The 17,160-nt window shown below is 40.5% G+C and overlaps 1 protein-coding gene across 1 annotated transcript in view; it reads right to left on the reverse strand.

The window, feature by feature from the left end:
- CCNY (cyclin Y) overlaps positions 1-17,160 on the reverse strand; it is a 232,542-nt gene that overhangs the window by 40,953 nt on the left and 174,429 nt on the right. The window contains exon 4 of the mRNA XM_028120909.2: positions 512-612. Coding sequence (XP_027976710.1) covers positions 512-612 — 101 coding nt within the window. The remainder of the gene's footprint in view (positions 1-511; positions 613-17,160) is intronic.

Consider the following 17,160-nt stretch of genomic DNA (forward strand, 5'->3'; position numbering starts at 1 on the left):
TCCCCCCTTCCTCCCTTAAGCCCCATTTTAAAATAAGGTTCCAAAGAGAAGGGTCTTACCCAAACCCTCCCTGTTGCTGAGAGAGCCAAGATCAGAACTCAGATCTCTCGATTCTGGGCAAATACACCATCACCGTCGGGCCTGCTTTCTACTGTAGCCCCGAGTTATAAATGGGACCACAAAAGACCCACTTTATTTCAAAGGTAAAATATTAGTTGAGTTATTCCAGGATGGCTTTAATAAAAAGTGGGGAGGTAAAAATCAAATACGTGTTTTCATCTACATTTAAAATAATTTTTAAATTTGGTCTTTTATGTAAATGGTAATGTGCACAAATATTTTGAACACCCCACATTTTAACTACCAAGATCACTTTTTAAACAGATTTCCTCAATAGTCAATGGCCTCTTCCAGCCCAATCTTACCACTTCCAGACCCCACAACCAGCCAGTTAGCTGTCAGGTTAAGGAACAGAAAAAGCATTCAGTTAAGCAAAAACGAGTATACCCACCATTTAATTGTATACTTGAGGTTTGGTTGACTGACTGTGCTATCATCTAGGAAAATAGTGGAGCAGGAACTGTATTTCCTCGCTATTTGTCCTGGAGGATGCTAGAAAACAATGGCAACAAGACAGGACAATTAAGTGGGACTCCAAATTCTTCCAAGAAACATCATCCCCTTAAACTTGATATCAGACCACAGAGGAAAAATGTCTTACCAAGAAATAATACCACCCAGCAAGAACAGTACAAAAACACTTTCTTCATACAATGAAATCCCTTGTTCTTCTGCATGTAAAAGTCACCACCACCACTGCTAGTCCCAAACCTCCTTCACTGGGAGAACAGTACTCTCTTGCAAGCAAGCACCAAAGAGTGTGTTGCAGAGTCCATAAAAATCACCTGCCCTGGGGCCTGTGTGAAACAATTAGTACACTGCTCATTACACCAGTGAAAGCCCCTAATTAAGGCAGCATTCTGGTTTTATGCATCAAGATGAAGGCAAGAGACAACTGTACCCATTTTCTTTATTCTTGGGGTACAGCTGATTTGGAGGCCATGGAAAATGCAGCCAATGTAAATTTAGATCTCCTGGTTAATCAGCTTGATTCAGGAGGTGAAGTTATAAAGAAAAAAGTATTGCTTTGTTAGGGGCGAAACACATTTTAAAGAGGAAGATTATCTGATACTTTTGAAAATACAACCAATGGATGACCTTCAGGTAGTGCCTGTTCTGTCTTATGACTGGTTCTTTCACAAATGTAAAAACTTTGGGCTCTCTGAAGCACCTCAGCACTGAGTACTACTTCTGAAAGGTACTGGTAAAGAAAACAGAACTTAAATTATACACTGATGACATCTAATTGAATACTAAGTAGATTTTTGCCAATATGTGTGCGATATGATTAGTAGACATTGCTCCAGATAATTCTTATTCAAAAGCAAGTTAGGGGAAAAAATAAAATAAAATCACCCAAACAAGTTTCCATTTACCTGGTGCTATGCTGACAGTCTAAGAGGCATTTTCAGCAACTGATGCAAATAATCCCTTCAGGGCTAATAAAATTGGCTGCCTCAAGTGCCCATCTGCAATAAAACCCTGTGTCCACACTTCACAAATGTAAAGGAAGCCTTAAAGCTAATCAGAGACCAAAGGCCCTATTTCACACTTTAAAATTTACTTTATATTTAATCATGTTTCCTCTGTAATAAAATTATGAAAATATGCAATAGCCTGAGAAATACAAAACCAATGTTATAAACAGAATCTCTCCTCAAAACTAAATAAATGGTAATAGTCACGATTTCAAGTGTCCAGTTCCTTAGACCACAGCTAGAGGGCACTGCACTACCGAAACATTATAACCCTCCCTGGCACTGGTTTATAAATAGCATGTAGGTCAGAAGGAAATAACCAAAGTCAGGAAATTCAGTTCTTGGGCTTTCCTTCGTAAGCTCACACTGTTTTGTCCTGTGTAAGGAAAGGGCACAAAAAAAACTTGCAAAGTTCAAATTACAATTTGAATGTCAATTTTAAAATGGCATTTTCACATCTATCAAATTAATCACAACATTCTCATTACGACAATCCAAAGACACTAAAAACAATTTTTTCTCTTAAGCTCTTATAGCAATCATATTTAAGTCACACAAAACACATTAAAAACTCAGAACATAATACAGCTATTAATACAGGTGGCAAGCTTTTGAAGGTCTTATGAAATTTTCCCCATGGGTGTAAAATCTACTACAAACAAAATTTCAACAGATAATATGTTTAACACAAAAATTCAGTAATTAATTGATGTTAATGAATTTTTAGAGACGCAGGGTAACTTTAGATATAATCCCAACAATGAAGCAAAAGGACAATAATAGTTCACTTTATTTCGTGTGGTTTCAACTATTCCTTCTGACACAAATTTCTCAGGATTAAAATGTGATGGGAACTGCGAGGAATAAATAGTTTCCCTAAGAAAACATGAGCATGGGTGTCAAGGAGAGGATATGAGGCAGGTGAACATCATCCACATCCCTCCACAGTCTAAGAAACTCCCTCCGTGAGCCCACGGGCAGGCACACCCCCGGGCAGGCACACCCCCCGGCACACACAGTCCCCTAAGGGTCAGAGGGTTACCTGAAAGCAGCCCCACAGAACGGCAGCCTCCCAGCACTTAGGGCTGGCATGCCACAGCCCTCACTTTGCCAGGGGAACACCAACTAAGCTTTCAAACTCTACAACAACATCTAAATTGAATACAAATCCTCGGTATTGAGTTATAAAGATTTTTAGTTGCAAGGGTGCCTCATCAGTCTAAAATACCATTTGGGTGTTAAGTCACTTGTTGAATGTCAGGACTACAAGATTCAGAGAATGCATACTTCTCTGGATCTGAAATCCACGTCACTAAAAGGCTCAAATAATTAGAATCCTGCAGCAGAAAAGCTCTTGCCTCTGGGGTTGCTCTCCTGCTCTGGTTTCTGTTTTGAACTGTTCTGTGTAGCAGAGGGAAGGGAGAGCCGGCCCAGGCACCCACACCTTCCGACAAGCAGCACCAATGAGTGTCCTGCAACACAGACAGCTGGAAATGTCTGTGAAGCCTCTGAAGCATCAGAAACACAATGTACATTCACGGAAAAGTGTGTTCTCATGTGTTCAATATTTTGAACAAGCACATGGTGCACCAGATATATGGTTCTCAGTTTTAATATTATATAGCATACTACTACATTAATTTAGTCATCCCATGATTCTGAAAAGTCCATATGCTTGTACATGTGTATGTTTGGCACATCTAAAATCTTCCAATTAGGTTTCAGTCTTGCTCATAGATAACATGGCCACATGATGCACTGGAGAGCTGCAGTCATGAAGACAGGTGCTAGAGTGGCAACTGCAGGTGCGAGCTAATATTTATAAAGTGCTTAGAGCAGGGCCAGCACATGAGAAGCATTACATCACTCCTTGTTAAGTAAAAAGTACATTAAACATGTCAAAATAAGTGATAGGAATGCTTTTTTATGCTAATGTCTGTAACTTACTAGAAAACTTAGAAAGAAAATACCTAGGACAAGGTTTTACTGGAAAAGGAAGGGCACAACAGTATTGTTAGCTGGCTCAGACAGATGGTACCAAGAATGACAGTCTTGGTGAAAGAGCAGATACTATAATGTCAACCATAAACTGCTTGGAAGAGCAGCAGAGAACAGTCCAATCAGTGAGAAGTCCAATTATGGATTTTAAGGAAATAAATGCTCTAAACTATTTTTCAGAATATTTTAAGAAAATAAAAATTTTTATCTTTGAAATAGTGTATATTTTACAAATTAAGTAATAAATACATGGCATAAAACTTTTTAGAACCGGAGTGAATATCATCTAGTCCACCTATTCACATAATGTCCACAGTATAAAATAACCTATTTACACCTAGATCCATTAACAGACAATTGTTGGACTGTGTATTTAAGAAGGTTTTATTGAAGAGTTATCATGTGTCCCAAATAATGAGATCATCCCTTTCTGTGATTCCAATTAGATGTCTGTCAGATACAAAGATATGTAGACTTGGGGCGCCTGGGTGGCTCAGTCGTTAAGCGTCTGCCTTCGGCTCAGGTCATGATCCCAGGGTCCTGGGATCGAGCCCCGCATCGGGCTCCCTGCTCCGCGGGGAGTCTGCTTCTCCCTCTCCCACTCCCCCTGCTTGTGCTCTCTCTCTCTGACAAATAAAATCTTTAAAAACAAAACAAAACAAAGATATGTAGATGCGCACACACACACACACACACACAAACACACACAGACAATCCAGGTGCAAAACAAAGAGAAATGGGGGTACAGGGGTAAGACTGACACTGGACCCTCCACAATGACCAGAAACCCTTCTCCCAAGTATTCCAACCCCACCTTCTTCTCAGATCCTCTGTCAGCTGCCTCTGAGCTCCCGCAGCACCATGCATCGCAGAGAACTGAGAGCCCATCAGGCAGCATCCACCCTACTGCTTCTTCCTCTCTTGCAAATGAACGTGCCCCCCTCACCTCCAGTGGAAGACCTACCATTCTCCAGGCCAGGGCTAGGTAATGACTCCGCTTCTTCAAATTTTCTAGAAGTTGGCTCACACTCCACGTGCAATACCCATTCACAAAGAATCCTGAACTGCTATTGTAATGAGTACTTTCCAGTCCTAGCTCTCTCCTAGTTTCCTTCTATTTTTCTGGCTACTCAGGTCCCTTTTTGTGGACTCCATTTCTCTGAACTCCCTGGAAGGTGACAGTCTTTTCTTCTCCCTGTATACTCTCTCCCTACCCTAGGGGGTCCTCCTGTAGTCTCATTAGTTCAACTTCCTTCTATTCTCCTTTGAGTCCCAAATCTCTCCTCTTTGGCAAAATCTCTCTTCCAAGCTCGCCACCTAAATGTTCCTCATAGGCACCTCAAATGACAAACGAATCTCTTCTTCCATTCAACTAATAATGGCTTAAAACCAGAAACCCACAAATATTTGTCTTTCCTTTGGTATCCTTCCATCAAGTACTATTGACTCTACCTCCTAAATACATTTCAAAAGCATTTTCCTGTACATCCCTCCAGCCACTAACTGGTATATGAATGGCCTCCATCACTTCTCACCTGTATTACTGCAAAAGCCATCCTGTCTCCAGGCTCATTCCTCTCCAAACCAGTCTTCCTCTGATGCTACTGTGATCTTTTTACAAAGCAAATCAGATCATGTCACCTCCCTGCTTAAATGATTCGGAGGTTCTCCATTGCAGGGAGGAGACATTCATCAACTGTTCATGTCCCCAGGTCACCACTCACTTCTTCCTTCCACATACACTACACTTAGATATAATTAAACGGTGACATGATGACAGTAACAACAACAATTTTTATTTAATGGCCATCAAATAAAAGCCAACAATATTCTGGATATTTTACATGCGTTCATTTACAGCTCACAAACCCCTAGCAAGGCAGGCAGAATTCTCACTTTATAGATAAGTCAAAGGAGGTCAGCAAAATTAAGTAATGTTTCCAAGGTCAAATCTAAGACACCAGAATTCACATTTGTGAACACATCTGTCTGACTCCAAAGTCCATGCCTTCCTACCAACAGCAGAAAGGGCAGTGCCATGTATTAACAAGCTGGCAAACAGGAGCTCATGGCAAGCGCTCTTGCCAACGGACAAGAGAAATAATGACGTGCTCAGGACACACCGCAGCGGGGCAGTGGCTGGCGAAACAAAGGGGCGAAAGTCCTGGCTCTCTTGTGGTCCTGCTAGGAGCTAATGTGGACAAGTCACTCCAGTACAGGTGAAGCAAGAGCATGGCTGGAGTGTGAAAGCCTGGAGTTCAGGATGTAGCTCTGCCACTGATTAGTTATGTAAACTTGGGCAAGTTAGTTAAGTAGGATGATGACATGTCCTGGCTCGCTGGGGACAGTCCAAGTTTGCCCGTTGTCCTTGAGTAACCAATAATAGCATCCCTTTTCACACTCAATAGTGTCCCCGTTTGGGCAATAAATTATAAGGTCACTATATGCTTTACCTCCCCAAGCTTCAATGTCTTCATCTATAAAATATGGAGAGCTCATCGTGGTGCTGGGAGGGCTATCCCCAGGGTAACACCTGGGTTGCTGAGCACACGGACATGCTCAACGAGTATTATTAAGTCACTTAATAACACTTAGTCTCTGTGCTTTAACTTCCCATTTTCAATGGTTGGACAAAACTGACCTACTATTTCTTAGGGTTTGTTAGGATCAAATAAAAATAAAGCATTAGAAAATATGAGGTAATATTAGTAGAGGAAAAAAGGTTGTAAAAGTTTGAAAAACAAATAAAATCTTCAAAAATGAAAGTTCCCTCATTTTTTTTTAAGCCATGACCTTCATTAAGAAGGCTAGTTTCCCAGAGCACAGAGAAATGAAATTTGCACTAGTAATCCTTTATTAGGAATTAAGTGAAGGCCTGATGTGTGCAAAATATATGCGGGAATAGCACCGGAGAGGTGGGCAAAGGGGCTGGGGTGCCCACGGCCACCACCTGCCACCATCTGAACACTCATGATGTGTAGATAGTCTCCTAAAACCATGAAGGCAGGTGTGATACTTTCTTAATCGTTATTAAGAAAGTATCTTTGCCCAAGTCATACAGCCAATATGGAGTGGATACAAGGACATTCTGTGCAATTTCCAAGTCCATACAAACCCTCTTATCCAAGAGGGAAGAAGCATTCACAGCTGAGACCAGCATCCTTCCAATACCACCAACAGGCCTCAGAGACCCGATGACAAAATAACAGAACAAACAAAAGGAAGACCCCTCATCTCTGATCTCAAGGTATTAACAAACTAATATTCCATGGAAGAAAAAGGGAGACTGAACAGCTTTTAGCAGGATCAATTTTTTATAGCAGGGAAAAACTGCAAGTTCTGAAAAACTAAAAGAAAAAGCAAACATCCATGGAACTAAGAACCAAAGCGGACAAAATCATTAATTTATGGAAACAGAAAATAAACCAACATTGGATTTCAAGAACAAAAATGGGGCCAATGCCAGCACTGAGGTCAAATTATGCTCTACTGTGAGTCATGCATGCTGTCACTACAAAATAATTACATTCATAATGTACTTCAATCCCAGGTCAAATCTTGGCTTTATTATGGCTCAGTGCACCAACTCTACAATGAGAAGTACTTTTTGTCATTAAATTTCTGGCTGTGAGGCAAAATCCAGAAATATAATCTTTTAGGCTTGGCACCATCTGAGGCAGAGATTTTCCTGACAGCACTGAGGGCTGAGTACTGAGGGCGTGCGGCGCCGCCCCGGGCTCCCAACCCCTCCGGAGGCTTCCGCAAGGCAAGTAGGACAGCATGTATATACTGCTCCCTGGGTTCTTTCTGCAGCTACTAAAGAAACAGAGGTTCATGTTCCAAATAACATTTTTTCTATTACTTCATTTCTTTAATGCAATGGCATATATAGTCCAGGCTGTATTTTCTGGGTAGGGTGGGGTGGGAAATGAGCATATTCCAGAATGCTGGGGGTAAAGTAGGGTGGATGTTTATCCAATGTAGGTCTTAAAATTTTTAATTTACAGAAAGACTCAAAAATAGGTTAGACTTGCCTGAGAATATAAGAAATTCAAGTTTCTTTCCTAATTCATTTGAGCTCACTCTTCTACATAATTAGGAAACTGTTGCAGAAGCTCAAATATGCACAATGCAAATGTTTAAAAGGCCCACACATATCCTATCTCCATTGCCATTCATAACTATCCTGCGAGACAGTTCTGGGAGGTAAGCAGTAGCATTCCTCTTTATGGGTGACAGAATCGAAGCGCTTTACCAAGTCACACAAGAACTGGGCATCACAAAGTGGAGCTCTATCAGAACAATCAGAGTTCAGGCCATCTGACTCCTAATAAAGTGTTCTTGCTACACCAACTTGTGCCCTTCAAAATTCTCAATGAATGCAGTTATAGTCCTATTGGTAAAAATGTTCCTGGTTCCTGAAGGTTATTTCTTCTCTTGGGAAAAGTTTAAAAAGTAAAAAGGAAGTAAAGAAAAAAATAAGAGTTGCGATTTGAAGAAACAAGTAGCTAACTGTTGATCAGAGTTTAAAACTGAATTCATAAAACTGCAGACACAATATGAAAAGCCAAAGACCAGCTACTCTGAAAACCAGTTTGGCAATTCCTCAAAATGTTAAATATAGAATGGCCATATATCTCAGCAATTCTACCCCTAGGTATATGTCCAAGAGAAATGAAAATATATGTCCATACAAAAACCTGTACAAGAATGTTCATAGCAGCATTATTCAAAATAGCCAAAAGGTGGAAACAACCCAAATGTCCATCAACTGATGAATGGATAGATAAAATATGGCCTAGCCACATGATGGAATAGTATTTGCCATAAAAAGGAATGGAGTTCTAATATAAACTAATTCAATGTGGATGCACCCTGAAAACATGCTACCGAAAGAAGTCTGTCACAAAAGGCTACATAATGTACGATTAGATTTCTATGAAATGGCCAGAAGGGACAAATCTGTAGAGGCAGGAAGCAGAGTAGTGGTTGCCAGGAGCTGGGGGGACAGGAAGAACAGAGTGACTGCTGATGAATACAAGGTTTCTTTTTGGGGTAATGAGTACATTCTAAAATTGACTGTGGTAAAGGTTGCACAACTCTATGAATATACTAAAAACCACTAAATTGTATACTTTAAATGGGTGAATTCTGTGGTACATAAATTATATCTCAATAAAACTGTTTTTTTAAAAAATACATTTTTCATAGAAGGAAAAAAATAGTTAAAAACCAAAAGCAAGAAAACACCTGATGGGATGGACTAGAACTGGAAATTAAAGTATCGGTAGGAATTAATGATTTCTAAAACGTCTCTTTCCTAGTCATGTTTGCTAAATGGGCCAGTGAGAAACACTGACACCGAGCAGCGAGGAGTACAATGAATTCTAGATCTGGGTTTCTAATACTCTTGTCATGGGGGCTGGCGATGGGGGCGGGAACCAGGGCTCCCTGGAAAAATGGCTGATTCCAGGGAGGTACAAGGTGAGCCTAAAACATCTTACTGTACCAAAAAGCAAGAGAGTGCTCAAAAAAAAAAAAAAAAAAAAAAAAAAAAAGATGGGGGCATCCCGCAAGAACACAGAGCCAGTTTGAAAAGACTGCCACTAGACAATCTAGGGAAATATGAGCATCAAAATAATTAAAGACAGAAATGGCTATCACTGAAAAAACAGAAATCCAGAAGTCCATACTAAAGGTGGATGGATGGTAGAATGGGTGGATGGGAAGAAAGGGTTCCCCTGAGAACAGAATAATGACTACCACATGGGGAGGAAGCAATGGGGCTGGAAAATTAGCATTCTGCAACCAAAATATAAAGACTGGTTCAAGCAAGAATGATCAATAGATGCTAAATCTGGGGTTGAAGATAAGGAGCAGGATATTTGATGGCCCATAGGCTGCTTATGAGTTGGCAGGGGAATGTCATTAAATACTGGGTAGAGAATCTGGACAGCTCCTTGCAGGGTGATCAAAATCAAATTCACCAATGAAGTCAGAAGGATATTGTGTCTCCAGATCTGAAACACTAAGAAGCGCCAGGGAGCATTCCCTGAAGTATTCTGGCTGCGAATGCTTTCCTAAATCCTTCAGACAAATCCAAAATGAGAAGCATTCTGTTAAAAAAAAAAAAAAACAAAACAGGGGCGCCTGGGTGGTTCAGTCATTAAGCGTCTGCCTTCAGCTCAGGTCATGATCCCAGGGTCCTGGGATCGAGCCCCACATCGGGCTCCCAGCTCCGCGGGAAGCCTGCTTCTCCCTCTCCCACTCCCTCTGCTTGTGTTCCCTCTTTCACTGTGTCTCTATCACTCTGTCAAATAAATAAATAAAATCTTAAAAAAAAAAAAAACTGGGGCGCCTGGGTGCTTCAGTCAGTTAAACATCTGACTCTTGGTTTCAGCTCAGGTCATGATCTCACAGGTCGTGAGACTGAGCCCTGCGCTGGGCTCCATGCTAAGCGCGGAGTCTGCTGGAAGATTGCCTCCCTCTGCCCCTCCCCTCCTTCAAATAAATAAATAAATCTTTAAAAAACCAACCAAACAAAAAACACCTGGCCCTGTATTCTTCAACAATGTCAGTGTCATGAAAGACAAAGAAAGGCTGAGGATCTCTCCAGATTAAAGGACACTGAGGGGCACACCGACTTAATGCCATTGTGTGATCCTGGACTGAAAGCAGTAGCAGAGAAAAACATGCTACACAGGACATTATGGGAACACTTAACACAATTGGATTATGGACAGTTAATTAAAAAGAATTTTACCAATGTTAAATTCTTGATTTTGATAACAATATTGTAGTTATACAGAGAATATCCTTGTGCTTAGGAAGTACATAGTGAAGTATTAGGCTGTAAAGGGAATGATGCAGGTAATCTACTCCCAAACATTTCAAAAGAAAATATATAGAATAATGATCAGAGGATGGGTAGAAAGTGATAAAACACTGGCTTAAAAGTGGTAAATCTAGGTAAAGGGTATATAGGAATTTTTTGTACTATTATTATTACAACTGCTGTAAGTTTGAAATTTTTCCAAAAAAAGTTAAATATATGTATGTGTAAAGTTATATGTGTTTATATGACTACATAACATATATAACACATATAACTTCATGTAACATAGATATGTATGACAATGTTTACATAAAGTAAAATAACAGTCTAACACAGAGATGCTGGGGTGGGAGCCTCTGCTTAAAGAGTAAGAGGCAAGAGAGTCTGCTTCTTAAAGGGCTCTTTGGGCAAAGTCCTTGCTCTTTCTCAGACTTCCTGTTTTTTCTTTGCTTTCTCTACTCTAGAAATCCCTAAGCAAGATGATGAAGCTGAAACTGAGGTTAAGAGAGCAAAAAGTGAAAAATAAAATGGCATAGTAAAGAGGGTGCCTGTCCAGCTCACGCGAGGAACAGCTGTGTTCCCTCTACCCTTAGTAAATGACAACAAAGGAACTGGGAGGTCACAGACTGAAGTCATATAAGAACAGCTCCTTCCAGCCATACAACAGTGTCTAAGCAATGTGAAAACCAGGCAACCATAATCAAGAATTTGTGCTGGCTTACTCACAGATGAGATCCTAACAGCATATACAAAAGATCATGGTTTCAACAGAGCAACTCCCACCAACAATATGCCGTGAAGTTTCTAGGACAAGTCCTAACACTGGTTTAGTGACCCCTTTACTTGTGTGTCTTAACAAGGACAATGTAGTCTTCAAAATGACCTACGAAGGCACCAGGGAAGCAATTACACCTGTTAGCTATCCTGTATTTGTATACACGATTACATTTTACAAGCCGCACTTTATTTGTGCCACATAGTAAGAGTGACCAATGCAGAAAGGGTGGGTGAGGAGCAAACAGGAGACAAACAAGACAAGAGGAAGTGTTTTATAGATATAACCAAGACACTCAAGGACCTGACACCTGACACGAGCTTCTCATCTCTATCAACATTATCAGTGTGTACACCATTATCATTTCTAGATTCTCTTTAAAAAAAAAGAGAGATAAAAGAACAAAGTGTGCCCCCTATTTCAACATCCTGTGTCAAGAAGAATGAGTGTGTGAGAACCAGAATATCTAAGGTTCCCTCAGGGAGCTGTGAAAATCCTATACTCTTGTATTACTACAACTATCCTATAAATTTGAAATTATTTCAAAATATAGGTTGGATCCTTTGATCTTCCTGGACTTTTAAAATTTTACTGAGATTAAAATCTTAGTGAGGCTTCTTTCACACCATCCAAGCATATTGTATTGATGCTAACATAGCAGTTACTCAATAAATTTCTGTTCTATTAAGAGCAAATTTCCCAAAGAGGCAAAGTAAGGTTTTGAATTTTTTAAATTTCAGTTCCTGGATCAAACTCACTTCATTCTTGGACTTTTATGGCTTAACAGATGTAGAGTATAACAGCATAGACATCCTTTGAGAAGGAATCTACCATCCCATTCAAAGCTAGATGGCAGAAATCAATTCAGAATTTATCTACTTAAGAAGACTATCGACTCTCTACCCAGCAGTATTCCCAAAGTTGAAGAGAATATATTCCACCCTGATCTTTACAATTATAAAAACACTGTACCTGTACTCAAAATACCAGAAAGACTTTTGTCAGTTTTGGTACTGAACTTGGAAAATTAAACAGAATTTATCTATATTCCAAGAGGCACTAATAGTAATAACATCAACATATTTATATGGTGTTACAATTAGTTTGCAAATCACCTTCCTTTCCATTGTAACATTTGAGTCAAGTAAGCCGGGAATTATGTCCTATTCTATGAGACAGGACAACTGAGACTTCCAGACTTTTTCAAGGTCCCCAAATTATCAGGTGGTAGGTCTGGAGCTTGAGGAAATCCTTTTGGTTCTAAGTCCAGCTAACAGTGTGACTATTGCTTAACTGATATGTAACACCCTATAGTTACTTTATTCTCTCACAAAGTTTCTAGAAATATCACCTATTTCATTATTAAGACAAATATTGTAATTGTTTTTCACGAGACTAAGGTAGTCCAGCCATTCAACTTCTGATTTCATTTTTTTTAAAAGATTTTATTTATTTATTTGACAGAGAGAGACAGCAAGAGAGGGAACACAAGCAGGGGGAGTGGGAGAGGGAGAAGCAGGCTTCCCAGGGAGCAGGGAGCCAGCCCGATGCGGGGCTCGATTCCAGGACCCTGGGATCATGACCTGAGCTGAAGGCAGATGCTTAACAACTGAGCCAGCCAGGCGCCCCTGATTCATTCTTTTTAAATTTCTTTTCAACTTCTTAGAATGATCCATTCACTTTAGGTATGCTGTCACCAAATGGCAAGAGGATGTCACAGAAAAATTAGGCCAAAGTAAAAGGCATAAGTTATCCCTCAGTTTCAACAGTGATTCTAGACTCCAGACACCTGCAACGCCACTCACAATTTATGAGAGATCTTCACATTTTAATAAAAAGATTCATTAAAATAGCTAACCTTAAAGAAAAAGCAAAGCCAAAACTTTAGCAAATGTTGAATGAAGTACAAACTTTAAACAAAGCTCTTTACCCAACCCTCTTTTAAAACCCTAAGTGTCAGCAAGATGGTGGAGGAGTAGGAGACATGGATTTCGTCTCGCCTCAGGAATTCAGCTGAATAGGGATCAAACCATTCTGAACACCTATGAACTCAACAGGAGACCGAAGAAGAGAGTATCAACAACTATCTGAACAGAGAAGTGACCACTCTCTGGAAGGTAGGACGTGCGGAGAAGTAAATCCAAGGCGATATTCTGGAGAAGAGACAGTGGGGTAGGGGGCCTCTGCCACTTCTGGCAAGTGATAGAGCTGCAGAGCACAAAATTGGAACTTTTAGAAGACAGCTCCGCTGAGGGACGTTGCTCCAGTGGCTAAGCGGGGGGTGGAACCCTCGCGGGACAGTGTGGTCTCAGGACCCTCGGGGGTCACAGAAACACCGGGGGTGCCTGAGTGCAGCAGAGCTCCCAGGTATCGGAGCAGGGAAGCCGGCTACAGAGACGGAGCCGAGGCACGGGCTCTCAGCTGGGGGTTGCCATAAACTGTGATCCGCGGCCCAGTCGGGACACTGCTCCTCCAGCAGGGACCCAACAAGCAGCAGAACCGGGGAGACTTCCCTTCCTCCCCCGGGAGGAGCAGCGCGGGAGCGCACCGCAGGGATCTGCTGGGTTCGGAGACTCCACACCACGTCGGGTGCCAGAGATAGAAACGCTCGGTCACAGGCCGAGTGAGCATGCAGTGCAGCCTGAGACCAGGGAGGCGGGAGTGACTGCTTTTCTCTGGGGGCGCACTGAGGACCAGGCCCCGAGTTCTCAGCTCCTCCCAGTGGAGATTGGGAGGCCACCATTTTCACCCTGGTCCTCCAAAGCTGTACCAGAGCTTGCAGGGAACAAAAGCTCCTGAGAGCAAACCCGATCAGCTTGCTTAGCCCGGACGACAAGGGCGCGGCAATTCCGCCTCCGGCAAAGACATTTGAAAACCACGGCAACAGGCCCCTCCCCCAGAAGATCAGCACGAACAGCCAGCAAGCCAAGACCAAGTTTACCGATCAAGGAGAATGGGAGAACTCCAGCGCTAGGGGAATACTGCACATAGAATTCATGGCTTTTTTTTACCATGATTCATTAGTTTTCAAAGTTAATTTTTTTAACTGTTTTTTTTTAATTTTTCTTTTTCCCTTTTTCAACAAACATCTTATCAACCCTTTTTTAAAAAAACATTTTTTATTTTTCATTTTTAGAGTCATATTTTATCCCTTCTATCATAGTAGTTACCCTTATTTTTGGCATATATATATAAGCTGTTCTCTCTTTAAAATTCTGAGATACAGTTTCTTCTAACAGATCAAAATATACCCTAAATCACTAGTGTATGGCTTTGTTCTAGTCTCCTGCCTGATCACATTCGCTCCTTTTTTTTTTAAATCTTTTCTTTTTTCAAACAACTTCTTATCTTATCAATTCCTTTTATAAAATCTTTTATAATTTTCATCTTTACACTCATCTTCCATCCCTTCATTGTATCAACCCTTATTTTGTACATATATAAGTCTTTCTTCCTTTAAAATTTTAGGAGGCACTTTTTTCTAACAGACCAAAATATGCCCAAAATCTAGTGTGTGGCACTGATCTATGCACTAGCCTGATCATATATGACCATATTCTGTTCTTTTTGTATTGTTCTGTTTTTGTTTTTATCTTTTCCTTCTTGTTTTCTTTCTTTCTTTCTTTCCCTTTCTTTTCCCCTGGTTTCAGGTCTTTTCTGATTTGTATAGAGTATATTTGCTGGGGACGTTGTTAATCTGTTAGCATTTTGTTCTCTCATTCATCTATTCTCCTCTGGACAAAATGACAAGACGAAAAATATCATCTCAGCAAAAAGAACAAGAGATAGTACCGTCAGCCAGGGACCTACTCAATACAGACATCAGTACGATCTCGGACCTAGAGTTCAGAATCATGACTTTAAAGATACTAGCTGGGCTTGAGAAAAGCGCAGAAGTTATTAGAGAAACCTTTCTGGAGAAATAAAAGAACTAAAATCTAACCAAGTCGAAATCAAAAAGGCTATTAATGAGGTGCAATCAAAAACGGGGGCACTAACTGCTAGGATAAATGAGGCAGAAGAGAGAATCAGCGATATAGAAGACCAAATGATGGAAAATAAAGAGGCTGAGAAAAAGAGAGAGAAACAACTACAGGATCACAAGGGCAGAATTCGAGAGATAAGCGATACGATCAGATGAAACAACATCAGAATAATTGGGATCCCAGAAGAAGAAGAAAGAGAGAGAGGGGCAGAAGGTATATTGGAGCAAATAATAGCAGAGAACTTCCCTAATGTGAGGAAGGAAACAGGCATCAAAATCCAGGAGGCACAGAGAACCCCTCTCAAAATCAATAAAAATAGGCCAACACCCTGACATCTAATAGTAAAACTTACGAGTCTCAGAGACAAAGAGAAAATCCTGAAAGCAGCTCGGGAGAAGAGATATGTAACCTACAATGGTAGAAACATTAGATTGGCAACAGACCTATCCACAGAGACCTGGCAGGCCAGAAAGGACTGGCAGGATATCTTCAGAGCACTAAATGAGAAAAATATGCAGCCAAGAATACTATATCCAGCTAGGCTCTCACTGAAAATTGAAGGAGAGATAAAAAGCTTCCAAGACAAACAAAAACTAAAGGAATTTGCAAACACGAAACCAGCCCTCCAAGAAATACTGAAAGGGGTCCTCTAAGCAAAGAGACAGCCTAAAAGCAGCGTAGATCAGAAAGGAACACAGACAATATACAGTAACAGTCACCTTACAGGCAATACAATGGCACTAAAATCATATCTTTCAATAGTTACCGTGAATGTAAATGGGCTAAATGCCCCAAACAAAAGACACAGGCTATCAGATTGGATTAAAAAACAAGACCCATCAATATGCTGTCTGCAAGAGACTCATTTTAGACCCAAAGACACCCCCAGATTGAAAGTGAGGGGGTGGAAAACCATTTACCATGCTAATGGACACCAAAAGAAAGCTGGGGTAGCAATCCTTATATCAGAGAAATTAGATTTTAAAACAAAGACTGTAATAAGAGATGAGGAAGGACACTATATCCTACTTAAAGGGTCTATCCAACAAGAAGATCTAACAATTGTAAATATCTATACCCCTAACATGGGAGCAGCCAATTATATAAGGCAATTAATAACAAAAGCGAACAAACACATTGACAACAATACAATAATAGTGGGGGACTTGAACACCCCCTGACTGAAATGGACAGGTCATCTAAGCAAAAGATCAACAAGGAAATAAAGACTTTAAATGACACACTGGACCAAATGGACTTCACAGACATATTCAGAATATTCCATCCCAAAGCAACGGAATACACATTCTTCTCTAGTGCCCATGGAACATTCTCCAGAATTGATCACATCCTAGGTCACAAATCAGGTCTCAACTGGTATCAAAAGACTGGGATTATTCCCTGCATATTTTCAGACCACAATGCTTTGAAACTAGAACTCAATCACAAGAGGAAAGTCGGAAAGAACTCAGTACATGGAGGCTAAAGAGCATCCTACTAAAGAATGAATGGGTCAACCAAGAAATTAAAGAAGAATTAAAAAAATTCAGGGAAACCAATGAAAATGAAAACACAACTGTTCAAAATCTTTGGGATACAGCAAAGGCAGTCCCGAGAGGAACGTATATAGCAATACAAGCCTTTCTCAAGAAACAAGAAAGGTCTCAAATACACAACCAAACCCTACACCTAAAGGAGCTGGAGAAAGAACAGCAAATAAAGCCTAAACCCAGCAGGAGAAGAGAAATAATAAAGATCAGAGCAGAAATCAATGAACTAGAAACCAAAAGAACAGTAGAACAGATCAATGAAACTAGGAGCTGGTTCTTTGAAAGAATTAACAAGATTGATAAACCCCTGGCCAGACTTATTGAAAAGAAAAGAGAAATGACCCAAATCAACAAAATCATGAATGAAAGAGGAGAGATCACAACCAACACCAAAGAAATACAAACAATTATAAGAACA

The sequence above is a fragment of the Eumetopias jubatus genome, unplaced genomic scaffold, assembly GCF_037043125.1.
Source record: "Eumetopias jubatus isolate StellerSeaLion01/CBP00866 unplaced genomic scaffold, mEumJub1_p1.0 scaffold_8, whole genome shotgun sequence".
Lineage (NCBI taxonomy): Eukaryota > Metazoa > Chordata > Mammalia > Carnivora > Otariidae > Eumetopias > Eumetopias jubatus.